Genomic DNA, 22,218 nt, shown 5'->3' on the forward strand with positions numbered 1-22,218 from the left:
TAAGAAATGGTGAAAGTGATGGACAGCTAAGTGCACCGCCAGCAATTCTCGATCGAAGGTAGAATAACCCGATTCTGCCTTGGACAGTTTTCTGCTGAAGAAGGCCAATGGGCGGGGCGAGCCGTTGACCACCTGCTCGAGTACTGCACCAATAGCTACGTCGCTGGCATCAGTGGAGAGAAGGAGAGGGGCGTGTGGGATAGGAAAAGTGAGCCGCAGCAGTTGATAGGGCCTTCTTTGCATTGCAGAAGGCTGCTTCTTGAAGGGGACCCCACTTCAGGTCCTTTGGCTTGCCCTTGAGGGAGGCGTAGAGGGGAGCAAGAGTGGCGGCAATGGCTGGCAGAAAACAGTGATAATAGTTGAACATGCCCAAGAATTCCTGCAGAGCTTTGATGGTCGATGGCGCGGGGAAGTTCTGAATGGCTGCTACCTTCTCAGGGAGGGGATGGACTCCTTCAGGAGTGATGCGGTGCCCTAAGAACAACACTTCATTGGCGCCAAAGGTACACTTGTCGTACCGGACTACGAGGCCGTTTTGTTGCAAGCGGTCGAGCACAATGCGCAGGTGACGGAGGTGTTCCTCTTTTGAGGAGGAGAACACAAGTATGTCGTCCACATAACATACACAGAAAGGGAGGTCCCCTAAGATGCCATCCATGAGATGTTGAAACGTGGCCCCAGCATTACGAAGGCCAAAACAGGAGTAATTGAAGGTGTATGTACCAAACGCAGTGGTGATGGCAGTCTTGGGGATGTCTTCTGGGTTCATAGGCACCTGATAATACCCCTTCAGGAGGTCGAGCGTAGAGAAAACCTTCGCTTTGTGCAGGTAGGAGGTCACGTCAGCAATGTTTGGGAGGGGGTAGTGATCCGGTTCTGTTTGCATGTTCAGGCGCATGTAATCCCCCCACGGACGGAGGGAGTCTTCAGAACGATGTGTAAGGGTGACGACCATGGGCTGGAGGCCTTTTGGCAAAGGCCCATTTCCTCCATTTCGGCGAACGTCTGTTTGGCGGCTGCCAATCGTTCCGGTGCCAGAAGTCTGAATTTTACGAAGACTGGGGGTCCCGTTGTCTTGATATGGTGATAAATACCATTCTTGGCAGGAACCGTGGGTGTTTGGCCAAGTTCTAGACGGAAAACCTCCGGGTACGACGTGAGGAGGTGGGCATAGGCATCCGTGGGTGGGCTGATGTGGAGAGCGAGTTTAGAGGGGCGGGTTGAAGAGGTGTCGACAAGTAAGAGTCTGCGTTGACCAATCGTCGGTGGGCGACATCAACCAGAAGGTGGAAATGAGAGGAAATCCGCACCGAGGATTGGCAATGTGACGTCAGCAACGAGAAACTTCCAATTGAATTTACTGTTTCCGAACGATAATGTGAGGTTCTCGTAACCGTAGGTGGGTATCGAAGATCCGTTGGCAGCTACCAAGCAGACGTCGGCAGATGTAGACAGACTACGTCGTGCCTTGAAGAGTTTCCTTGGCAAAAGAGAACGACAAGCACCCGTGTCTACCAAAAATCGCATGCCCGTTCCTGCATCCTGTAAAAAGAAAAGATTAGAAACACGGGAGGCCACCGCCACGAGCGATGGCCTACTTACACGTTTTTGGCCACTGACAATCCTTGGCACATTTCTTCATGGTTGCCCCGAATCTGAAGTGGTAGTAGCAAAACTGCGGCGGATGGGAGGTAGTAAGTGGCTGTAGAAGTTGTTCGTTTGGGCGCGAGCGATTGGTGGGTGATGGGCGGCTTTGTCGCTGCTTCGGCACGTTACGGGGTAGTCGTGTATGTCCTACGGCATTCATGTCAGCTTCGGTTGACGTTGAATAGGCATCCTCTTCGTCAGGGGTGATGGCGTTGATGGAGGTCTTGAAGTGGCTGTCCATAAGAGCGTCGGCTTTGGTCATCAAGTCCTTTATGAGTAAACTATCGACATCGGGTATGGCAGCGCGTATAGGTCCGGGTAAACGGCGTATCCAAAGGGCACGAAGTAGGTTCACCTCACGAGGAGAGCCGTCTGAGGCAGGTTGAAGGCGAGCGATACTTGTCATTTCCCTGAGGGCAAGCGAAGCCCTTTGGTCCCCCAACGGTTGTTGCGAGAACTGAAAAAGCTTTGCTATACGGGCGCCTGGCAATGGCGAGTACTGCTGCAGAAGGTATGTTTTGAGGGCGGTATACACTATTGGGGTGTCTCCTTGTTCACAAAGCCAGTCGGATATTTCCGGGAAGGTGTCCTCGGGTATCGCCGTGAGAACATAATCTGCTTTGGTGGTTGAGCGAGTCACGCCGTTGATGCGAAACTGGACTTCTGCGCGCTGAAACCAAGCAAACGCCTCTCCGCTGGCGAACGGTGAAAGTTTCAATGGGGCAGCCGCTGTCATAGTACCAACAATGGAGGGGTGGGGGTGGAAGGCGGTGGGAGCGAGTCGACTTCCGGAGTCACCAATGTGACGGGCCGAGAGAAAGGGTTGTGAACTCAAAGGCAGTGTGAAAGCAACTGAGTTACTTTATTATAGAACACTCTCCTTTACATACAAAACCTCAAGGCAACAGGCATTTTCATGTTCACAAGACAGACAATATTACAGAGGAAAACCGGAGACATGATTATTCAGGTTCATTTTAGTGCGAGGGAAGAGCGCAGATACAAGCATAATATATACAAAATAATTTATGTACGATCGTGTGACACACGGTAGGTACAATGGTCTAAAGGCAACTCGCCATAAGCATACACTCTTATCATTTTGCATAATGAAGAATCAATAATTAAAGCAAAAAAAATGAACATGCAATGGCAAGCTGAGTAAATTTCCAATACAATTTACTAATCAGATTTTTGTCAGCTAGAAATTGAGCAAATGTAGATCAAAGAGCGACAATACATTTGTATCTTTATGTAACTAAATTTACGATAGTTTCTTATATCTAAATGTTCATATTTTTTATAGTTTTTTTGTATGCCATGTTTAAATATAAGACATTTGTAATTATTTACAAAAGCACTAACTCATCGAAAAAAAAAATCTATACCAGGATATTCATTTATTTACTCTTTTTATACCATGTGAAAATAAAAGATATGCCCTTTCAAATAGTGTATAGATCATGAAAATTGAAATTATTTGCAAAAGCCCAAGCATGAAAAAAAAGTTACCTATGCATGCACCCAATTGTTAGTAAAAACGGACATAAAGCAGTTTTACATTGAGCATTCCTTCTCTACTATTTTGCGTAATAAATAGATAATGAATAACGCTAGAAAAAATGAAGGTTGTAATGGAAAGATAAATAGATTTATTAAATGCACTGTTAAAAAACCCGCAATTTTAATAGGAAATACTCCGTAATAATATATTGTTCTCAGTCGTATTACAGTAAAATACAGGCGTCCGTAATATTGACCCTACTTTGTTATTATCTTTTACGGGTTGGTGACCGTAATATCACTCCTTTACGTCAATATATCCGTTTTTAACACGGTAAATGCCTGCCAACATTTATTCCAGGATTTACACTTGGGAAGTATATTACATCTCGGGGAATGTTGGCTCTTACAAGGAGTTGCAGTTCATTGGACCACCTCCGGTGTGTCAAAGAGTACCACACATATGAATACCACTATCATACAACTTATGGGAATGGGCTGATACGAAGTTACAGTAATTGTGATTGAAGTTAAGTCCCACTATAAGCCTAAAATTATAAAACATAACCACTGCCAGCCTCTGCAATAATATACAACTGGATGCCTTATTTCATTGGCCTGCCAGTGTTTACACTCAGAACGTAAGTCTTCCCCTCCACAGCAGCTTCCCTTCATCAATTGGCAGCTTCTGCAAAGGGGTGTACACGTACACATCTCTGAACCGCGGTTGGAAGCATTCAAGGATAGTACACACTTCCATGAGATTATTAATGTTAATCTATGCATCACTAATCACGTGAAAGTACATTGCAACCTGGCAAAACCTCCGACGTTCCACTGTCCTTACAAATAATGGCGTATGTAGTATATAAATCATTGAGTAATAGTCCCACAATGATAGTTTTAATGACCCACACCTAGTCAGCATTTTTCTTATAAGGTTATGGTTGGTTTGATCCATCAACTACCGAAGCCCATTGTTTCTCTGGGGAACTTTAACAGTAGATGTCCCTATGAAGACACATTTTAACGTGTGAAAAATACAATATGATAGCTAATGTGGTGGAAAATTAAGGTATTTCTTCACATAACTTGGGAGAAGCTACCCATCACTTGAAAAGACATCAATTGTTACTTCTGAATCGTTAATTTATTCTAATTGAAATATATCAGAAAATTAGCATACTAATGACTACTCTCCGAATAATCCTGATAATCCACCAGTAGAGGGATCCCTCCAAGGAGGTTTTGGTAAAGGAGTTTATCAAAATGTACGCTTCACACTTCTGAAATGAATTTCAGAATTATTCTGTCGGCAATTAGAAGAGCAGTGAGTCAGTTTGACATAGCAATGACTAAAATCTTATGAATTACAGGAAATCCAGAGGCCAATATTATTTTTCAAATGAATGCAGTACATTGGTAATTATGGTTAACCGTTGTATCAAACATCAACAGCTGGACATCACAGGCAAAAATGGTAAAAAAGAGGAGAAAGATAACAGGCAAGTTCATTCCTAGCCCATTTGCAATTTTAAAGGTTAATGGATCTTATGTAAAAAGTCTTTCAAAATAAGTAATGGATTTGCTAGGTATTTTGCTAATAGCTCTCTTAAATGAGCTAATATCTCTCTTAAATGAAATAGCACTCCTAGATATCATTAGCCTACAATCAGAGATATGATCCATTTATTTTTAACTTAACGGCCAGCCAATAAGATTGAGTCATATTAGACTGGTTTGGTATTTGGAAAAGAAACTCGCCTGAATCTCTTTAATGTGGTTTCTCCCTACTAAAAAATAGATTTGTTAAACATTTTCACCTAAGCTTCAACCTGTGTCTGTATCTTTATGCTGAAAAGACACATGATAGGCTACTATGGGATCCTTTGAATTTCCTTAGCTCTTAGAGAGAAATGGAAATGCATAATTGGGTCTTTTTAGCTTGCCACTTCATTCGTGTTATGGTTGGAAATGTCTTATCTTAAAGTAAATGCCAAGGCTTGGAAAGTGCGATAAATGATGCCATATTATGAACTGTGATGAAGCAATCATAGTAACAGCCAGAAGGAACCTGCTACACCGATTTACCCCTTTGACTGGGTAAAGTCATTCCCAAGCTCCTTGTCATTAGTTGAGATTCTAGTAGGGGGAAGGGGAGTGAGGGTTCCCAGTGAGAAGGCTGGTCGACAGCGGTGCTTGCTTTGCAAAATTGCAACTGGTGGATAGCAGTAGGGAAGAATGAAATTTAGTGGCATTCGATGTAAAGTGGTTAACTTCTGTTGGCTTGTGGATATTTGCTAAATGTATCAAAGACAAATAATAACGCCTGTATAAGTAAAACACTATTAGAGACTTACTATGCATTTCTGGCATAAAAATAGTTTGTTTTTCTTTAATATGTCCCACACTAATTACTTTATCAGAATGGTACTTTGACACAGCACTTTATAGACCTTCCCCTAATTTTTTTATACTACTGTATAATGCATTGGGAAATCTCGTTAATTAAGGCGTTTACTCTTTTCCTAATAAAGCCTAGGCCAAGTGAATCGGGAAAGAAGGTAAAGCAATTCGAATACCTACACTCCCCTGTCCCTCCCCTTCCCACCCTCTGCCTTGACCCTCCTCCTATCCCTCCAGTGATCCTCTTTCCTAGTCTCTCCGACGTCGCTTTACCGTTTCTGTAAACTGTTATATTTCTTGATAACTGATAGAATTTATAAGTTGGATTCTTTTTATAACTGGTATTATCATTTCATGATATTGTTGTATTTCGTCAGTGTATCGGGAGTTTATATTAGTCTTTAGCCTACTTATCCAACTTGATGAACCCTCCCTGAGGGCTTCTAACTTTTGGAAAATAATGAAACGCAAGTTTTCCACAGGCAGGATTGATGAGCTTTACCGCCTTGAAATGCCTGTGAGGAAAACACAATAGCTGTAGAATACAAACAATTATATTATGACACAAATAGATATAGTATTTAAAACTATGATAAAAAAAAAATCTACGAACAAAATTTATTGGATTGACATGCACAATTACACATACATACACATACTGACACACACACACACACACACACACACACACATATATATATATATATATATATATATATATATATATATATATAAATATATATATATATATATATATATATATATATATATATATATATATATACATACATAAGGAGTGAATTATAGGGTAAATATTAAGATTTACTTATTCAGTAATATTCTTGTTTCTTATGACACAGTGTTATTGTGTGTCCAACAAACCTGAAGCTTCTCTTACCGGTTAACACTAATCCTTTGTTTATTGTTAGCTTGTTCCATTTTGTATACGGAATAGAGACGTAATGCAAATGTATTTCTGCGTTTACCGGGCCAAAGTAACATGCCAGTCATGAATGATATGGGAAAACCTCCTCGGTCAAACAAAAACTTCAAGTATAAACCATAATGGTTAAGTGAGGAAATACACCGTAAAATTTTCGGTCAACTTATATAACACTTGATTACATCTACTCTACCTTTCAACGGGGGTAAAGCTCATCAATCCTGCCTTTGGAAAACGAGTTTCATTATTTTTACACAGTTAGAAGAAGCCCTCAAGGAAGGTTCATCAATTTGGATAAATAGGCTAAAGGCTATAAACTCCTTTTACATCCTGACGAAATACAACAATATCATGAAATTTTAATAATCACTATAACAACTTCCAACATACAAATTCTATCAGTTATTAAAAAATATAACATTACAGAAAAGGTAGTAAGGAATGCTGGAGAGACTAGGAAAGGGGGTTACTGGAAAGATAGGAGGGGGGTCAAGACAGAGGGAGGGAAGGAGAGGGGAGGGACGGGGGAGTGTGAGTATTCAAATTGCTTTACCTACTTACCTGATTTACTTGGCCTGGGCTTTATTAGGAAAAGAGTAAAAGCCTTAAATAACGAATTTTCCAAATGCATTATAGTATCAAAAATTTGGGGGAGGTCCATATAGTGCTGTGTCAAGGTACCATTCTGATCAAGTATTTAGTATGGGAGATATTAAAGAGAAACACACTACCTTTTGCCAGAAATGCATAGAAGTCTTGAAGTGTATGCTTTGTTATCCAGGCCCATAGTATTCAATCGGATTTAGTCTCAAATTAGACGCTGGGAACAGTACTTGCCCAGTCATGAAGAAATTTTCTCCTTTTAGAATACTTGCCCTGCAAGCAAGTGAAAAATTGCATTCATCATATTTCAATCCTACATACAAATCTTTCACAGACTTTGGTACTCAAGTGTTCCTTTGGAAGCTGGTTAAGCTTGTAGAGGCTGCGCAGTAAGTGCAATCACTTGCGAAAACACCGAGCACAAAAAAATTACGACTTTGCGGGCAAGTCCAAACCAGAAGGATGACCTAGAAGGCATTCGTGTGGGTGACGGTGGCGTGGTCCAAGTGTGGTTTTTGGGGTCTTTGTTACGACCCTTCCCTTTGATGAAGGAGTTATCTAATTGGAAGACAGCCTGTGAATAGTGGTTTACACACGCCCCTGATGTATACACGACACTCACGAGGTGCTTGCGCGAGGGTAGTAACCTCTGCATTCCATGCTTTTAATTTTCTCTAGTATATTTGGAAGATTTACATCAGAAGTAGAAAGAAGGACTTTTTCACCGGCCGTCACAGGTCGACCCAGAAATTTTCTCTTTATGCAGTAATGTACATTTTATGTGTGCTTTACTAAATATCAAAATCAACTTGTACGCATAGTTTTCTATTTCACATTTTATATATTTTGATTCCAGCTACATGTATTTGTTATTTTTCAGTTGATAATTGGTAACTTTGGTCTAAGTTATGACCAAGCAAAGGCACAAATGGCATTGTGGGCTATCATGGCTGCACCTCTCATCATGTCTAACGACTTAAGAAATATGGATCCCAAATTTAAAGCTATTCTTCAGAACAAGGAAATAATTGCTGTTGATCAAGATGTACTTGGCATACAAGGAAGACGTCTTTCCAAGGTAAGTTGACTCTCTATTCGGGCAGTGTAAAAAAATAGTTTTTTTCATTAACAATAATGTCTTAAATGTTAGATTTTTCAGTTTTCTGACACTTTCCTACCGGTTAGTAAGTAACAGTTCTTTTGTCATAAAATAGGAGAACTAGTCATCTTGAATTTAATAGAACAGCAAAATTTTCATCCAAAAAGATTCATTTCTCGAGATTTTTTTTTTTTTTTTTTTTTTTTTTTTTCAATTTCCGTGTACTTACAATTATGGATTATGTCTCCCTGCATATTTTCTAGAATATTCAGCTTGGCAATTAAGCTTGGGAGCAAATTAGCAACCTAGATATATGCAAATTTAGATCCTTAAGAAGTTTTTAAATAAATATCAAAAGTTTGAGATGAAAATTGTTAATCACTATTAAGTGAACCCTATGTTCTGAAACCGCAAAAAGTACAGCTAATGGACACAATGAAAAAGAATTTAACAGACACAATATGATTAATAAGTTAAAATTTAATGAAATGAGATGTTAGAAGGAAATCATATTAAAGTAAAAATCAGAACAACTAAATTATACAATACATTAAACTTAATAATAGAATTAAATAGTCAAATCTTAAAAATTTGGGATTGTGAAAAGAATCGAATAAAACTCAAAATTAGCTTATTTAATATTATAAGATGATTTAGGATTTCATTAAGGAAAGGGTGAAAAAATAGGAGTTTGTATAATACTGTACAATTACTCTTAATATAACCTAATTAAAGAATTGAAGTTTGTATAGTAAGGGAAATGTATAAAATAGTGATTTTTCTCAAGCACTGCTTTATTTGCAGGAGCATGGAATAGAGATTTGGACACGTCCAATATCTCCAACAGAAGAAAATTTTTATTCTTATGCAGTAGCTATTCTTAGCCGAAGGGATGATGGCATGCCTTATAAGGTAAGATATAGCCTATGTTCCATAAAATGCTTACTAGTTTACTTACGTGTGGAATGTATTCAACTATTAATTCTCTTTCTTCTTAATTAGTAGATGCAGTATTGAAAAGTAGGAATTTGATTTTTTAAGTGTATTCGTTCCAACGTGAAAGCAAACTTTTCATCCTTTAAAAAAAAGTATACCCTTAGCGCAAGTTAGGATGGCCATTAAATCGTTAGCTAGGTAGTTATAACTACCAATGGGTTGTGCAACCTCCTTGGGTTGTATGGGGAAGCTCCGCCCACTGCAGCCCACCTATCAATTAGCTAGACTAGTCATTCTTTGTCCTGGCTGTGGCCACAAGTAGTATTCATGTACTCTTGCTGCCTCTTTAAATTTCAGCAAATTAATCTTTTTGTTTGACTCTCCTTGCAGTGTACACTGTTGATTATCATCATTTGTGTTAGCTTTGCCGAGGGAAACTGTTTGCAGTCGTCTCCCTGTAGCAAGTGCCATTCGAGGCCTCTTCTGCTGTGGGAAGAATTAATCGGCTTTGGGAACTCTGTGGCCCAAAATACTTTATGGTATTTTTTTCACTCTGTTGGAGCCCAATTCTCTGTTTTTCCTGCGAGAGCTTCACTGTCTTGTAACTCTTGTTCCTAGGAAAGTGCACATCGTAGAAAAGGAGAAATTGGATCACATTTGATGCGTTCTTTAGGAAGGTTGAAAGCGTCTCCTTCTCCTAATGAGAGGAATACTCCTTTATCACTTACTGAAAATTACCAGACTATTACATGAAGAGCCTGTGGCCTACTTTAGACATCACTGGAACACCATCTGTGACTATATGATTGCTACAAAGGACATGTTTCTAATGATGGTTTTCCCATGAGGTTCCTGTTGAATACGTCCCCGTGACGTCTTTTTTCTAGGGAGCATCGTTGTTGGTCACCAAGACCTTGACACTGAGGAAGGCTGGTAAAGGTTGGAAGCATGTCTGATTATCCCATTTGTTTTTCTTCCTTTTCCTCATTTTGACACTACTACTTCAATTAAGAAGTCAGAGAAGTCCAGGAGGACCAGGAGGCTCCCTGTACCAACTCTGCTGGAGAAGGTATCTTGGTTTGAATTAATGATGCCAATGCTCCTTCATGGTGTTTGGTCCTGTACAGGAGTGACCATGTACAGTGCTGATTGGGAAGGTGAAGGGTGCTACTCTTCTCCACCCTCCTCTCCTTGCTGGCTGAGAACCACTGTCTTTTTTTTTTTTTTTTTTTTTTTTTTTTTTTTTTTTTTTTTTTTTTTTTTTTTTTTTTTTTTTGAGATGGTGTTCACTTACAAGAACAGGGGGTGAAGGAAACCAATGAGCAATGAGACATCCCTTTTGTGTATACACTATCTTCTTGATCACTCATATTCATAAAAGTTTACATCATGGCTCTCAGGTCAGAGGAGAAGCTCCCACACACGCTCACAGTTGGGAGTATGATCACCTGTCACCCGACCGTCTCCTAAGTGCAATAGGGAGATTTCCACTCATAATAGGGAATAAAACCAGCCCAGCATCCAACCACTCTAAGCATTGCTCGTGCAAGCATAGAGAATCTCCCGTTCTTTCGCACAATCAAGATTAAGGTCCTACATGACATAGTGACCAGTTCCCACGTGGAGCTTAAAATCACTACTAGGGACCATGCACCACTGAACGCTCTTCAAAGAAGAAAGCATGGGGTGGTTCTGCTTCCTCTGAGTGTGTCGGTACCAAAGAGGGCTCTGCTTCCGATCAGAATCATTGATTGTTCACAATCAGGTGCTTCTAATTGTAACCTTGGTCTGAAGTGTACATACTTGAAGAGGAAGGATTATTTCCCGAGTGGTTTGTTGAGCCCTCTACTTTTTTAACAAGGTGGTAGCTCAAGGAGCAGTACCTTCAGAGGTGCCTAACCTCTGTCTAGTAGTAGAGGATGCAAAGAACCTTGAGCCAGAATGTTCCTCCATGAATTTACTTAATCTTACTTTTGATTGATTGATTTTAGGTTTTATGGCATCCTGTCATCGAAGGTCATTGGCACTGATATAATTTCTTATAAATGAATGATATGATTTTTTATAAATGAATAATGAATGGAAATTCAATTTAAAACCATAAAAGCAAACAGGTCAGTGTAAAAGTTGAATAGTTTTCAGAAGACCTGCTTCTGAAATAAATTTAAAATTGCCACTACTATTGTGGGATACATTCTGGTAAAGAATCTTGCCACGGACAAACATGTCATACCCACCTAGAGCCTCTAACAGATATCTATTTTTTAAGTACCCAAGAGTGGGCCATTCATTCAATAAATGCCTCACTTAAAAGGGGGTACCAAACAGTCATCTCAATATGGCTAATGTTAGCTAGTCAGCAAAAACTTGTATCGAACGAGTTTGACAGAGCGCAGCTGGCAAACCATAGTCTCCCACTTCCGGGGCATCATGTCACATAGCCAAGGAGAAATAACACTCGTTATTTCCCTCATCTTATTGCCGTGTAGGGTATCCAATGTTTCTGCTAAATAATATTAAACAACCTATTTATACCTGGTAAAAAATATCTTTACAAATGAGGGCATATCTTCTTGGAAACAATTCAGCTGCAGCTTCCTTTGCCACTCTATCTGCTCTTCATTTCCAGGTACACCTACGTATGCCACAACCCAGGAAACCTTAACTTGTATAATACTCAGCTTAATAATAAAGAGCCGCTAAAAAAAATCTTTAAAATTAGGGGGTTACATGAATCAAAAGCTTCTACAGCTTGTAGGACACTTTTTGTATCGCAAAAAATTGTAAAATGTCCCTCCTTCTTTAACAATATTTTTTTTTTCAATAGAAATCGGTATGCCATATGCTTCAGTAGTAAATATAGATGATGTTAGGGGAAGTGCATCTCGACAATTAAAAGTACTGCTATATACTGTACTCTGAATTCAATGCCAGCATCGGATTTGGAGCCATTAGTAAAGATAAAAGTCTAATTGCTATGTTCTTCATGTTCCGTAAAAAAGACCCGTCGTGTTTTTTATGCCAATAAAATATCTACAGAAAGACATCTCTGGTAATTTCCAGAGAGGTTGGTGATATTCTAAATGGTAGAACTTTACTTCTTGCTATATCGAACCTGTTTATCAATTGTTTTACCTGAAACCCATAAGGTTGAGGAGATTGTAGGTGCATCTTACAATCCTTACAATGCCTTAAAAGGTTTGCAGTCTGAAAGGCTAAAGAATAAGGAAGTCTCATTAGACCTTCAGTGTAGGTCTAAATTAAGGTATTCTCCACCATCAACAAGGAGGCTTGAGATCGGTGAAGTTCTAAAAGCTCCTGTGGCTATTCTAACATCGGTATGGTGTATAGAATCTACAATCTTTAATCGGCTTTGAGTGGCTGAGGAGTATATTTCACAGCCATAACTAGTTATTGAAAAAATAAAGCTTTGTGTAGTTTTAAAATAGTTTTGAGGTCTGTCCTCCAAACATTGAAAAGATTCAGAGTATCAAGACATTTTACTTTTAAGGCTTTCAAGTCAGGAACCCATGACAGCCTGCAGTCAAATATCAACCCTAAAAATCTGGCTTCACTTACACATGGAATCCATTGGCTAGAAGTATTTCACCTACAGTACTTTAATTTTAAAAATATCTATGTAAAATAAATACTTGAATGAACAATGGTAGCTCTACCCTCAATCCCAAATTATGAATGGCCTTTTCAAGATAAAAAAAAAAATTGTTGTATGGTACTGTTTGGAAGCAAAGGCTTCACAAAGAGAGGACTCGTGTCATACCAGTACATCAGTCATTGAGTGCATTTTCATAAAACCACACTGGTTAGGTGATAAAATACCTTTCTTCTCTAGAAATACAGAAATAAAAAGAAAAAAAAAGATATAAAAAGAAAACAAAATATTACTTATACAGTAGTTAGGACAGCAAGATGAAAGTTGTTGAGATTAGGAAGATGTTGAAGTAATGTTGAGAAGTAGAAATAGAACAGAGAGAGAAATTTAGATTTGAACTTCAACAAGGAAACTATACTCCGTTGAAGCAAAGTGACTACATCAAGGCATTTTCTCATTAATAGGGACATATTTCTTGGTGCAATTTTTGGGGTGGGTTGGCAACTGTGGTAGATGCTAATGATCAGTTCCTGGTGGAAAATTCAACTGGGGCTGGAAAGTCATTAATATCTCCCCTCGGAACAGGTTTTTTCCTCAAGTCCCATTCATCATGGAGACAATATATTCCATTCGTTCTGCATCAGAGAGGGGATTTCATGCTTTCGTTGGAACTGAAGTATGCATATTTCCAAATATCCATCTATCGATCCTCCATTTCTTCCTCAAGGGAGCGGTGTATCGGTCTTCCAGAATGTACCTCCACTTCTTCCTTAAGTACTTTATCAGCTCAAGACCATGTATTTTGTACTGTCCACCGATCCTCAGATGTTCTCTGATGTCAGCTTGGGCCCACTAGTAAGGGATATGTCTGTTTAGGTATATTGATAATTGGCTGATTCTGGCCTCCTCCAATAGGCAGTTGCTTCAGGATTGAGGTTGACTGTTCTTTAGTCGCTATCTGGGGAACATTTTAAATTCTGTAAAGTCAAGTCTAACTCCCAAGTAGGGAATGCAATATCTGGGCATGCTGATAGATACTGCAGGAGAGAGGGACTTTCTTTCAAATGATCAAACCAGCAGGCTCAGAAAGGCCGCACAACAGTTCTTGTACAAGAAGTAACTTCCAGCTTGGCTGTGGCAGCATCTTCTGGAATACTCTAGAAAGTCCAGGTATAATAGAACTCGGATGCCCAATAACCACATTCAATTATTAAATGAGAGCCATCATGATGTGAATATTAAAAGAGCCATCCCGAGATCAAAACATAAGAATTTGAACTGATAAATCCTTGACCTGTTCTCTAACCGAAGGAATTTCATTGATACTCAAAGAATAAGAATGTAAAAGCAAGCACCTGACAAGTTTATCATAAAATACCCATTTCCTTTCCTCACTGCTTGCAGTATTGTTAAAGGAGTTTCCATGGAAAACTTGCCGAGAACAATACTGTATATGTTTATAATCCAGAAATCTAGAACCAGCCTTCAACCCCAGCAACATCCAGATCTCAATATTGATAATGTTTCTTTAACTTTGTATGACTCTTTTAAAATTTTAGGTGTGATTCTCGACAGAAAATTTACTTTTGAGAAACACATTAGGTCTGTGTCTTCTTCAATTGCACAAAAAAAAAATGGCTTATTGAGAAAGTCTTAAGATTTTTGGTGATCAATCCATTCTGAAGAAGTGTTTTAATTTTTTCATTCTACCTTGTTTTGAGTATTGTTCTCCTGTCTGGTCTTCAGCTGCCGATTCTCATCTTAATTTGTTGGACAGAAACTTACGGTCTATTAAATTTCTTACTTAATTAATTATTAACTATTAATTATTTATTTAATAATTATTATTTAAATAATTATTAATTACTTAATTAATAATTATTAATTACTTAATTAATAATTATTAATTATTTAATTAATAATTATTAATTATTTAATTAATAATTATTAATTATTTAATTAATAATTATTAATTATTTAATTAATAATTATTAATTTAATTAATAATTATTAATTATTAAATTAATAATTATTAATTATTTAATTAATAATTATTAATTATTTAATTAATAATTATTAATTATTTAATTAATAATTATTAATTATTTAATTAATAATTACTAATTTTTGAATCAATAATTATTAATTATTTAATTAATAATTACTAATTATTTAATCAATAATTATTAATTAAATAATTAATAATTATTATTTATTTAATTAATAATTATTAATTAAATAATTAATAATTATTAATTAAATAATTAATAATTATTAATTAAATAATTAATAATTATTAATTAAATAATTATTAATTATTAATTATATAATTAATAATTATTAATTAAATAATTAATAATTATTGATTAAAAAATTAGTAATTATTGATTAAAAAATTAGTAATTATTAATTATTTAATTAATAATTATTAATTATTTAATTAATAATTATTAATTATTTAATTAATAATTATTAATTATTTAATTAATAATTATTAATTATTTAATTAATAATTATTAATTTAATTATAAATTATTAATTAAATAATAATTATTAATTATTTAATTATAAATTATTAATTAAATAATAATTATTAATTATTTAATTAATAATTATTAATTAAATAATAATTATTAATTAGATAATTAATAATTATTAATTAAATAATAATTATTAATTAGATAATTAATAATTATTAATTAAATAATAATTATTAATTATTTAATTAATAATTATTATTTAAATAATAATTATTAATTAGATAATTGATAATTATTAATCAAATAATAATTATTAATTAGATAATTAATAATTATTAATTAAAAAATTAATAATTATTAATTAAAAAATTAATAATTATTAATTGAAAAATTAATAATTATTAATTGAAAAATTAATAATTATCAATTGAAAAATTAATAATTATCAATTGAAAAATTAATAATTATCAATTGAAAAATTAATAATTATTAATTAAAAAATTAATAATTATTAATTAAAAAATTAATAATTATTAATTAAAAAATTAATAATTATTAATTAAAAAATTAATAATTATTAATTAAAAAATTAATAATTATTAATTAAAAAATTAATAATTATTAATTATTTAATTGATAATTATTAATTATTTAATTGATAATTAATAATTATTTAATTGATAATTATTAATTATTTAATTGATAATTAATAATTATTTAATTATTAATTATTTATTTAATAATTATTAATTATTTAATTGATAATTATTAATTATTTAATTGATAATTATTAATTATTTAATTGATAATTATTAATTATTTAATTGATAATTATTAATTATTTAATTGATAATTATTAATTATTTAATTGATAATTATTAATTATTTAATTGATAATTATTAGTTATTTAATTAATAATTATTAGTTATTTAATTAATAATTATTAGTTATTTAATTAATAATTATTAGTTATTTAATTAATAATTATTAGTTATTTAATTAATAATTATTAGTTATTTAATTAATAATTATTAGTTATTTAATTAATAATTATTAGTTATTTAATTAATAATTATTAGTTATTTAATTAATAATTATTAGTTATTTAATTAATAATTAATAATTAAATAATTAATAATTATTAATTAAATAATTAATAATTATTAATTAAATAATTAATAATTATTAATTAAATAATTAATAATTATTAATTAAATAATTAATAATTATTAATTAAAAAATTAATAATTATTAATTAAAAAATTAATAATTATTAATTAAAAAATTAATAATTATTAATTAAAAAATTAATAATTATTAATTAAAAAATTAATAATTATTAATTAAAAAATTAATAATTATTAATTAAAAAATTAATAATTATTAATTAAAAAATTAATAATTATTAATTAAAAAATTAATAATTATTAATTAAAAAATTAATAATTATTAATTAAAAAATTAATAATTATTAATTAAAAAATTATTAATTATTTAATTAATAATTATTAATTATTTAATTAATAATTATTAATTATTTAATTAATAATTATTAATTATTTAATTAATAATTATTAATTATTTAATTAATAATTATTAATTAAATAATTAATAATTATTAATTAAATAATTAATAATTATTAATTAAATAATTAATAATTATTAATTAAATAATTAATAATTATTAATTATTTAATTAATAATTATTAATTAAATAATTAATAATTATTAATTATTTAATTAATAATTATTAATTATTTAATTAATAATTATTAATTATTTAATTAATAATTATTAATTATTTAATTAATAATTATTAATTAAATAATTAATAATTATTAATTAAATAATTAATAATTATTAATTAAATAATTAATAATTATTAATTAAATAATTAATAATTATTAATTAAATAATTAATAATTATTAATTAAATAATTAATAATTATTAATTATTTAATTAATAATTATTAATTATTTAATTAATAATTATTAATTATTTAATTAATAATTATTATTTATTTAATTAATAATTATTATTTATTTAATTAATAATTATTAATTATTTAATTAATAATTATTAATTATTTAATTAATAATTATTAATTAATTAATTATTTAATCAATTAATTAATAATTATTAATTATTTAATTAATAATTATTAATTAAATAATTAATAATTATTAGTTATTTAATTAATAATTATTAGTTATTTAATTAATAATTATTAGTTATTTAATTAATAATTATTAATTAAATAATTAATAATTATTAATTAAATAATTAATAATTATTAATTAAATAATTAATAATTATTAATTTTTTAATTAATAATTATTAATTTTTTAATTAATAATTATTAATTTTTTAATTAATAATTATTAATTTTTTAATTAATAATTATTAATTTTTTAATTAATAATTATTAATTTTTTAATTAATAATTATTAATTAAATAACTAATAATTATTAATTAAATAACTAATAATTATTAATTAAATAATTAATAATTATTAATTAAATAACTAATAATTATTAATTAAATAATTAATAATTATTAATTAAATAACTAATAATTATTAATTAAATAATTAATAATTATTAATTAAATAATTAATAATTATTAATTAAATAATTAATAATTATTAATTAAATAATTAATAATTATTAATTAAATAATTAATAATTATTAATTTTTTAATTAATAATTATTAATTTTTTAATTAATAATTATTAATTTTTTAATTAATAATTATTAATTAAATAATTAATAATTATTAATTTTTTAATTAATAATTATTAATTAAATAACTAATAATTATTAATTAAATAACTAATAATTATTAATTAAATAACTAATAATTATTAATTAAATAACTAATAATTATTAATTAAATAACTAATAATTATTAATTATTTAATTAATAATTATTAATTATTTAATTAATAATTATTAATTATTTAATTAATAATTATTAATTATTTAATTAATAATTATTAATTATTTAATTAATAATTATTAGTTATTTAATTAATAATTATTAGTTATTTGATAATTATTATTAATTATTTGATAATTATTATTGATTATTTGATAATTATTATTGATTATTTGATAATTATTATTGATTATTTGATAATTATTATTGATGATTTGATAATTATTATTGATGATTTGATAATTATTATTGATGATTTGATAATTATTATTGATGATTTGATAATTATTATTGATGATTTGATAATTATTAATTGTTTATTATTTGATAATTATTAATTGTTTATTATTTGATAATTATTAATTGTTTATTATTTGATAATTATTAATTGTTTATTATTTGATAATTGTTAATTGTTTATTATTTGATAATTGTTAATTGTTTATTATTTGATAATTGTTAATTGTTTATTATTTGATAATTGTTAATTGTTTATTATTTGATTATTGTTAATTGTTTATTATTTGATTATTGTTAATTGTTTATTATTTGATTATTGTTAATTGTTTATTATTTGATTATTTGTTTATTATTTGATTATTTGATTATTAATTATGGATTATTTAATTATTAATTATTGATTATTTGATAATTTTGATAATTTTAATTTTAATAAGAGATTGTTCATCAAAAATCTTACAAGACTTACTCAATAAGAAAACTTTTTGCGCAATTGAAGAGATAGACCGAATGTGTTTCTCAAAAGTAAATTTGCTATCAAGAATCACACCTAAAATTGTAGAAGTCATACAGAGTTAAAAAAATCATTATCAATGCTCAATCCAGATGATGAGCTATTGCCCATACCTGCTTACACTCAATGAGTTTTGTTAGGGTTCAACTTCATGCCCTTAATTTGCACCATGCACTAATTTTAGCTAGTTCTATATTAAGGGATTCAGCAACCCCAGATATACTCTCAGGAGATGGAATTGATGCAGAGAGTAGCATCATCTGCATATGCAAGAAGCTTGTTTTCAAGATCCACCTGTCATGTGGAAGTACTGTAGTATGAAAAATAATGGGCCAAAAATACTACCCAGAGGAACACCAGCTATCACATTCCTATACTCACTAGGGTACCCATCAACAACTTTTTGCAATCTATTACTTAAAAGTTCCTAAATGTTGCTAAGAAAAATCCCACCCACTCCTAACTCTTGAGTTTAAAACTTTTAGAGGCTTCATGATTAACATGGACAAAGGCAGCACTATAATTGAGGCCAATCATACTAACACCCTGACCACAATCAAGGGATTTCTGTACAGCACTGAAGGTAGTGAGAAGGGCATCACATGCTACAAATCTTTTAGGATAGCCAAACCTTAGACTAGGGAACAGATGATTCACCTTCAGTAAAACTATACAGGTTTTACCATAAGATCTTCAAAAACTTCAGTTCAGGAAGTTATGGAAACACAGTGGTAGTCAGCAGGACTTGAGCTACCACAAACACATTTACACAATGAAGTAACATTACCCTTTCTCCAACAAGTGCAAAATGAACCTCATCTTGCCAACTTGTAGAAAGTAACAGATTTTGAAGTTAAGAACTCTGCAGTCTTATAAGAGACCATGATTAAAACTCTGTTTAGTTGAATAACGGGGCTTACCTGATACCTGCCAGTAGTTACAACTACTGTATCCCGTAAAATTTCTATTGGCCATTTCAGCTTGCTGAAGTCATACTCCTAATTAAAGGACCTTCGGTTGTAGTTACGAAAATTATAAACTACTGTACTGTAAAAAAATGTGATTTTTTAGTTTCCATAAAATACTGTAATTTATTCTAGGTACCGATAACACTCTCAAAATATGGCATGACGTACAGCTTGGGATATAAAGTCACCGATCTCTACGAAGGAATAGTTCTGGGTGAATTTGACCCTGATGCTGAATTTAGTGTTTTTGTAAACCCCAGTGGAGTGGTAGTGCTGCGCTGCGACCTCATTTTCTAATCACAAAATTATGCCTCTTTAGTAAGTTTATTTTTCACTTATTTTAAAGCTTACTGTATTTATCAAATTCTTTCTTGCATATTAAGTCAAGTAAAAATTGCAAGCAAAATAACCATGTGAGTTCATGATAACCTATGATGACTTTTGTTACTTTAATTACTTTCCCAAAAAGCAAATTAATGGTAAAATTAAATGACAAATTCATGAATGTTTTTAATTTACTAAAAAGCTTATCTGCTGCCACACTGTGAACACAATATCATTTCTGTACATAGAATTTTCTGAGTATTAACCTAAAATAACTGTACATTTTATACATTTGGCATTCATATTGCAATACAATATTTCAATGCCACAAATTAATACCTTTCCTGTTTAAGGGCTCCACAAACTTAGTTTAACATGTGGAACAATTGAAAAAAAAATCTAGTCAATAATCAACTGTCAGTTACATTGCATCCAATCCATTAATAATAAAAACACCCATAGAAGGAAAATCTTTAAATCCAAAGATTTCCTTCATTCATTCCTAGACTGGCAATGTTGTGCTCTAGACACCCTTTAATCCAGCTACTCCATTACAAGGATATTGCAGTTGCTTCACATCTTGAATTAATATGAACCCATGTCTGGCCAGAAGGCTCAGGCAATTAAAAAAAAAAAAGTTTTTTTTTAGCATAGCACCAATCATTGAAGAAAAAAGTAGCATTGATCTTACATATACAGTATTTTCCACAAGGTCCAATAACTAAGGGGTACCAGTTCAAATGTATGAATATTTCAATAACTATTGGCACTTCAAGAAATAACACCTGGAAACAGGCGTATTGATGTGCATGCCACAAAACAGTCACCAATCTAACTAAGTACTGTACACTACTTAGGTAACGCATTATAACTTCCAAAAGTATGCAAGTGTCCAAACAAGGCAACCTGTAACATTTAACAGGACTGAAGAACTTTTAAGGCAACAAAAACATACTTTTGCTTACATTGTAAATGGCACTTTACTTGGAATTTGTGTAAAAACATTTTTGAAAAAATAACTAAGTTGTGCAAAACTACTATCTACAAAATGAAAAGAAGAAAATATTCCTAATAACATTATTGTAAAAAAAAAGACAAAGTTTTGATCTTTCAGTCAATGGATCAGCACTTTTCACTAACTTTACTTTTTAGTAAATTTATTTGTCAAATAAAACTATTAATCAGTATCTGAATACAACACCATTACCCTTATCTGATCAAAGTAAAAATATTCTATTCAAAATAGTAATGGAAAAAATATCAAAATAATGAGAACTGCAACAACAACCTATGGTCTTATCAACTGTGCAAAAACATTCTTACTTAAAAAGACTACACATTGACAATAATTCAAGTTACTGCTCATAGAAGCCTGGAATTTGAAAGCTGGGATTTTTAGAAGTGCAGTCAGGCTAAACTATCATTACATCAAACAAAGAATTTATAAATGTGGAGTCAAAAGCCATTCAACAGCATTATCATCGACATAATTTTTAACAGTGAATCTATAAAGACACGTTTTTCAATATAACCAAAACATTACTATACTTAGTGTTCAATACTACTTAACCAGCATATGGCAAACATGAGAATAAGTATACTAAATAATAAATGAGATATTTCTTGATTGACAGACAAATAAGAAAAAGTAAAATTCTTATTTTGATGATGATACTCTTTCAAACAAATTTCAATGATATAATTAGCATATATCTTTTACAATTAACTTCAATATTTTAAGTCCGCCCATTTACGACTAAGTATTGTACGGTTGGATGTGACTGTAAAACAGAATTCTCTTGCCAGTCCAATAAATAGATTAATTATTCAGCTTACTTGTGAGAAAAACCAAACATTAAAGGACTTAGCCACAAATTGTATTAGTATTAGTTAATATAACCAGACCACATAGTCATACTTGACCATGGCTTGTCTGGAATAAAGCATTTCTATTTTAAACCTTTTCTATTAGATGGTGAGGGCTTTATAATCCAAAATCTG

The 22,218-nt window shown here is 31.2% G+C and overlaps 1 protein-coding gene across 3 annotated transcripts in view; it reads left to right on the forward strand.

The window, feature by feature from the left end:
* The window catches only part of LOC137647082 (alpha-N-acetylgalactosaminidase-like), a 53,888-nt gene that overhangs the window by 30,935 nt on the left and 735 nt on the right, over positions 1–22,218 (forward strand). For 2 of the 3 annotated variants that reach the window (XM_068380296.1, XM_068380274.1), the window contains exons 7-9: positions 7,983–8,180; positions 9,006–9,113; positions 20,026–20,398. In XM_068380296.1, coding sequence (XP_068236397.1) covers positions 7,983–8,180; positions 9,006–9,113; positions 20,026–20,190 — 471 coding nt within the window. In that variant the 3' untranslated portion in view covers positions 20,191–20,398. Of the gene's footprint in view, positions 1–7,982; positions 8,181–9,005; positions 9,114–20,025; positions 20,399–22,218 lie in introns of those variants that run through there. The other variant, XM_068380285.1, reaches the window with a different exon arrangement.

The sequence above is a fragment of the Palaemon carinicauda genome, chromosome 1 (assembly GCF_036898095.1).
Source record: "Palaemon carinicauda isolate YSFRI2023 chromosome 1, ASM3689809v2, whole genome shotgun sequence".
NCBI classification, from domain to species: domain Eukaryota; kingdom Metazoa; phylum Arthropoda; class Malacostraca; order Decapoda; family Palaemonidae; genus Palaemon; species Palaemon carinicauda.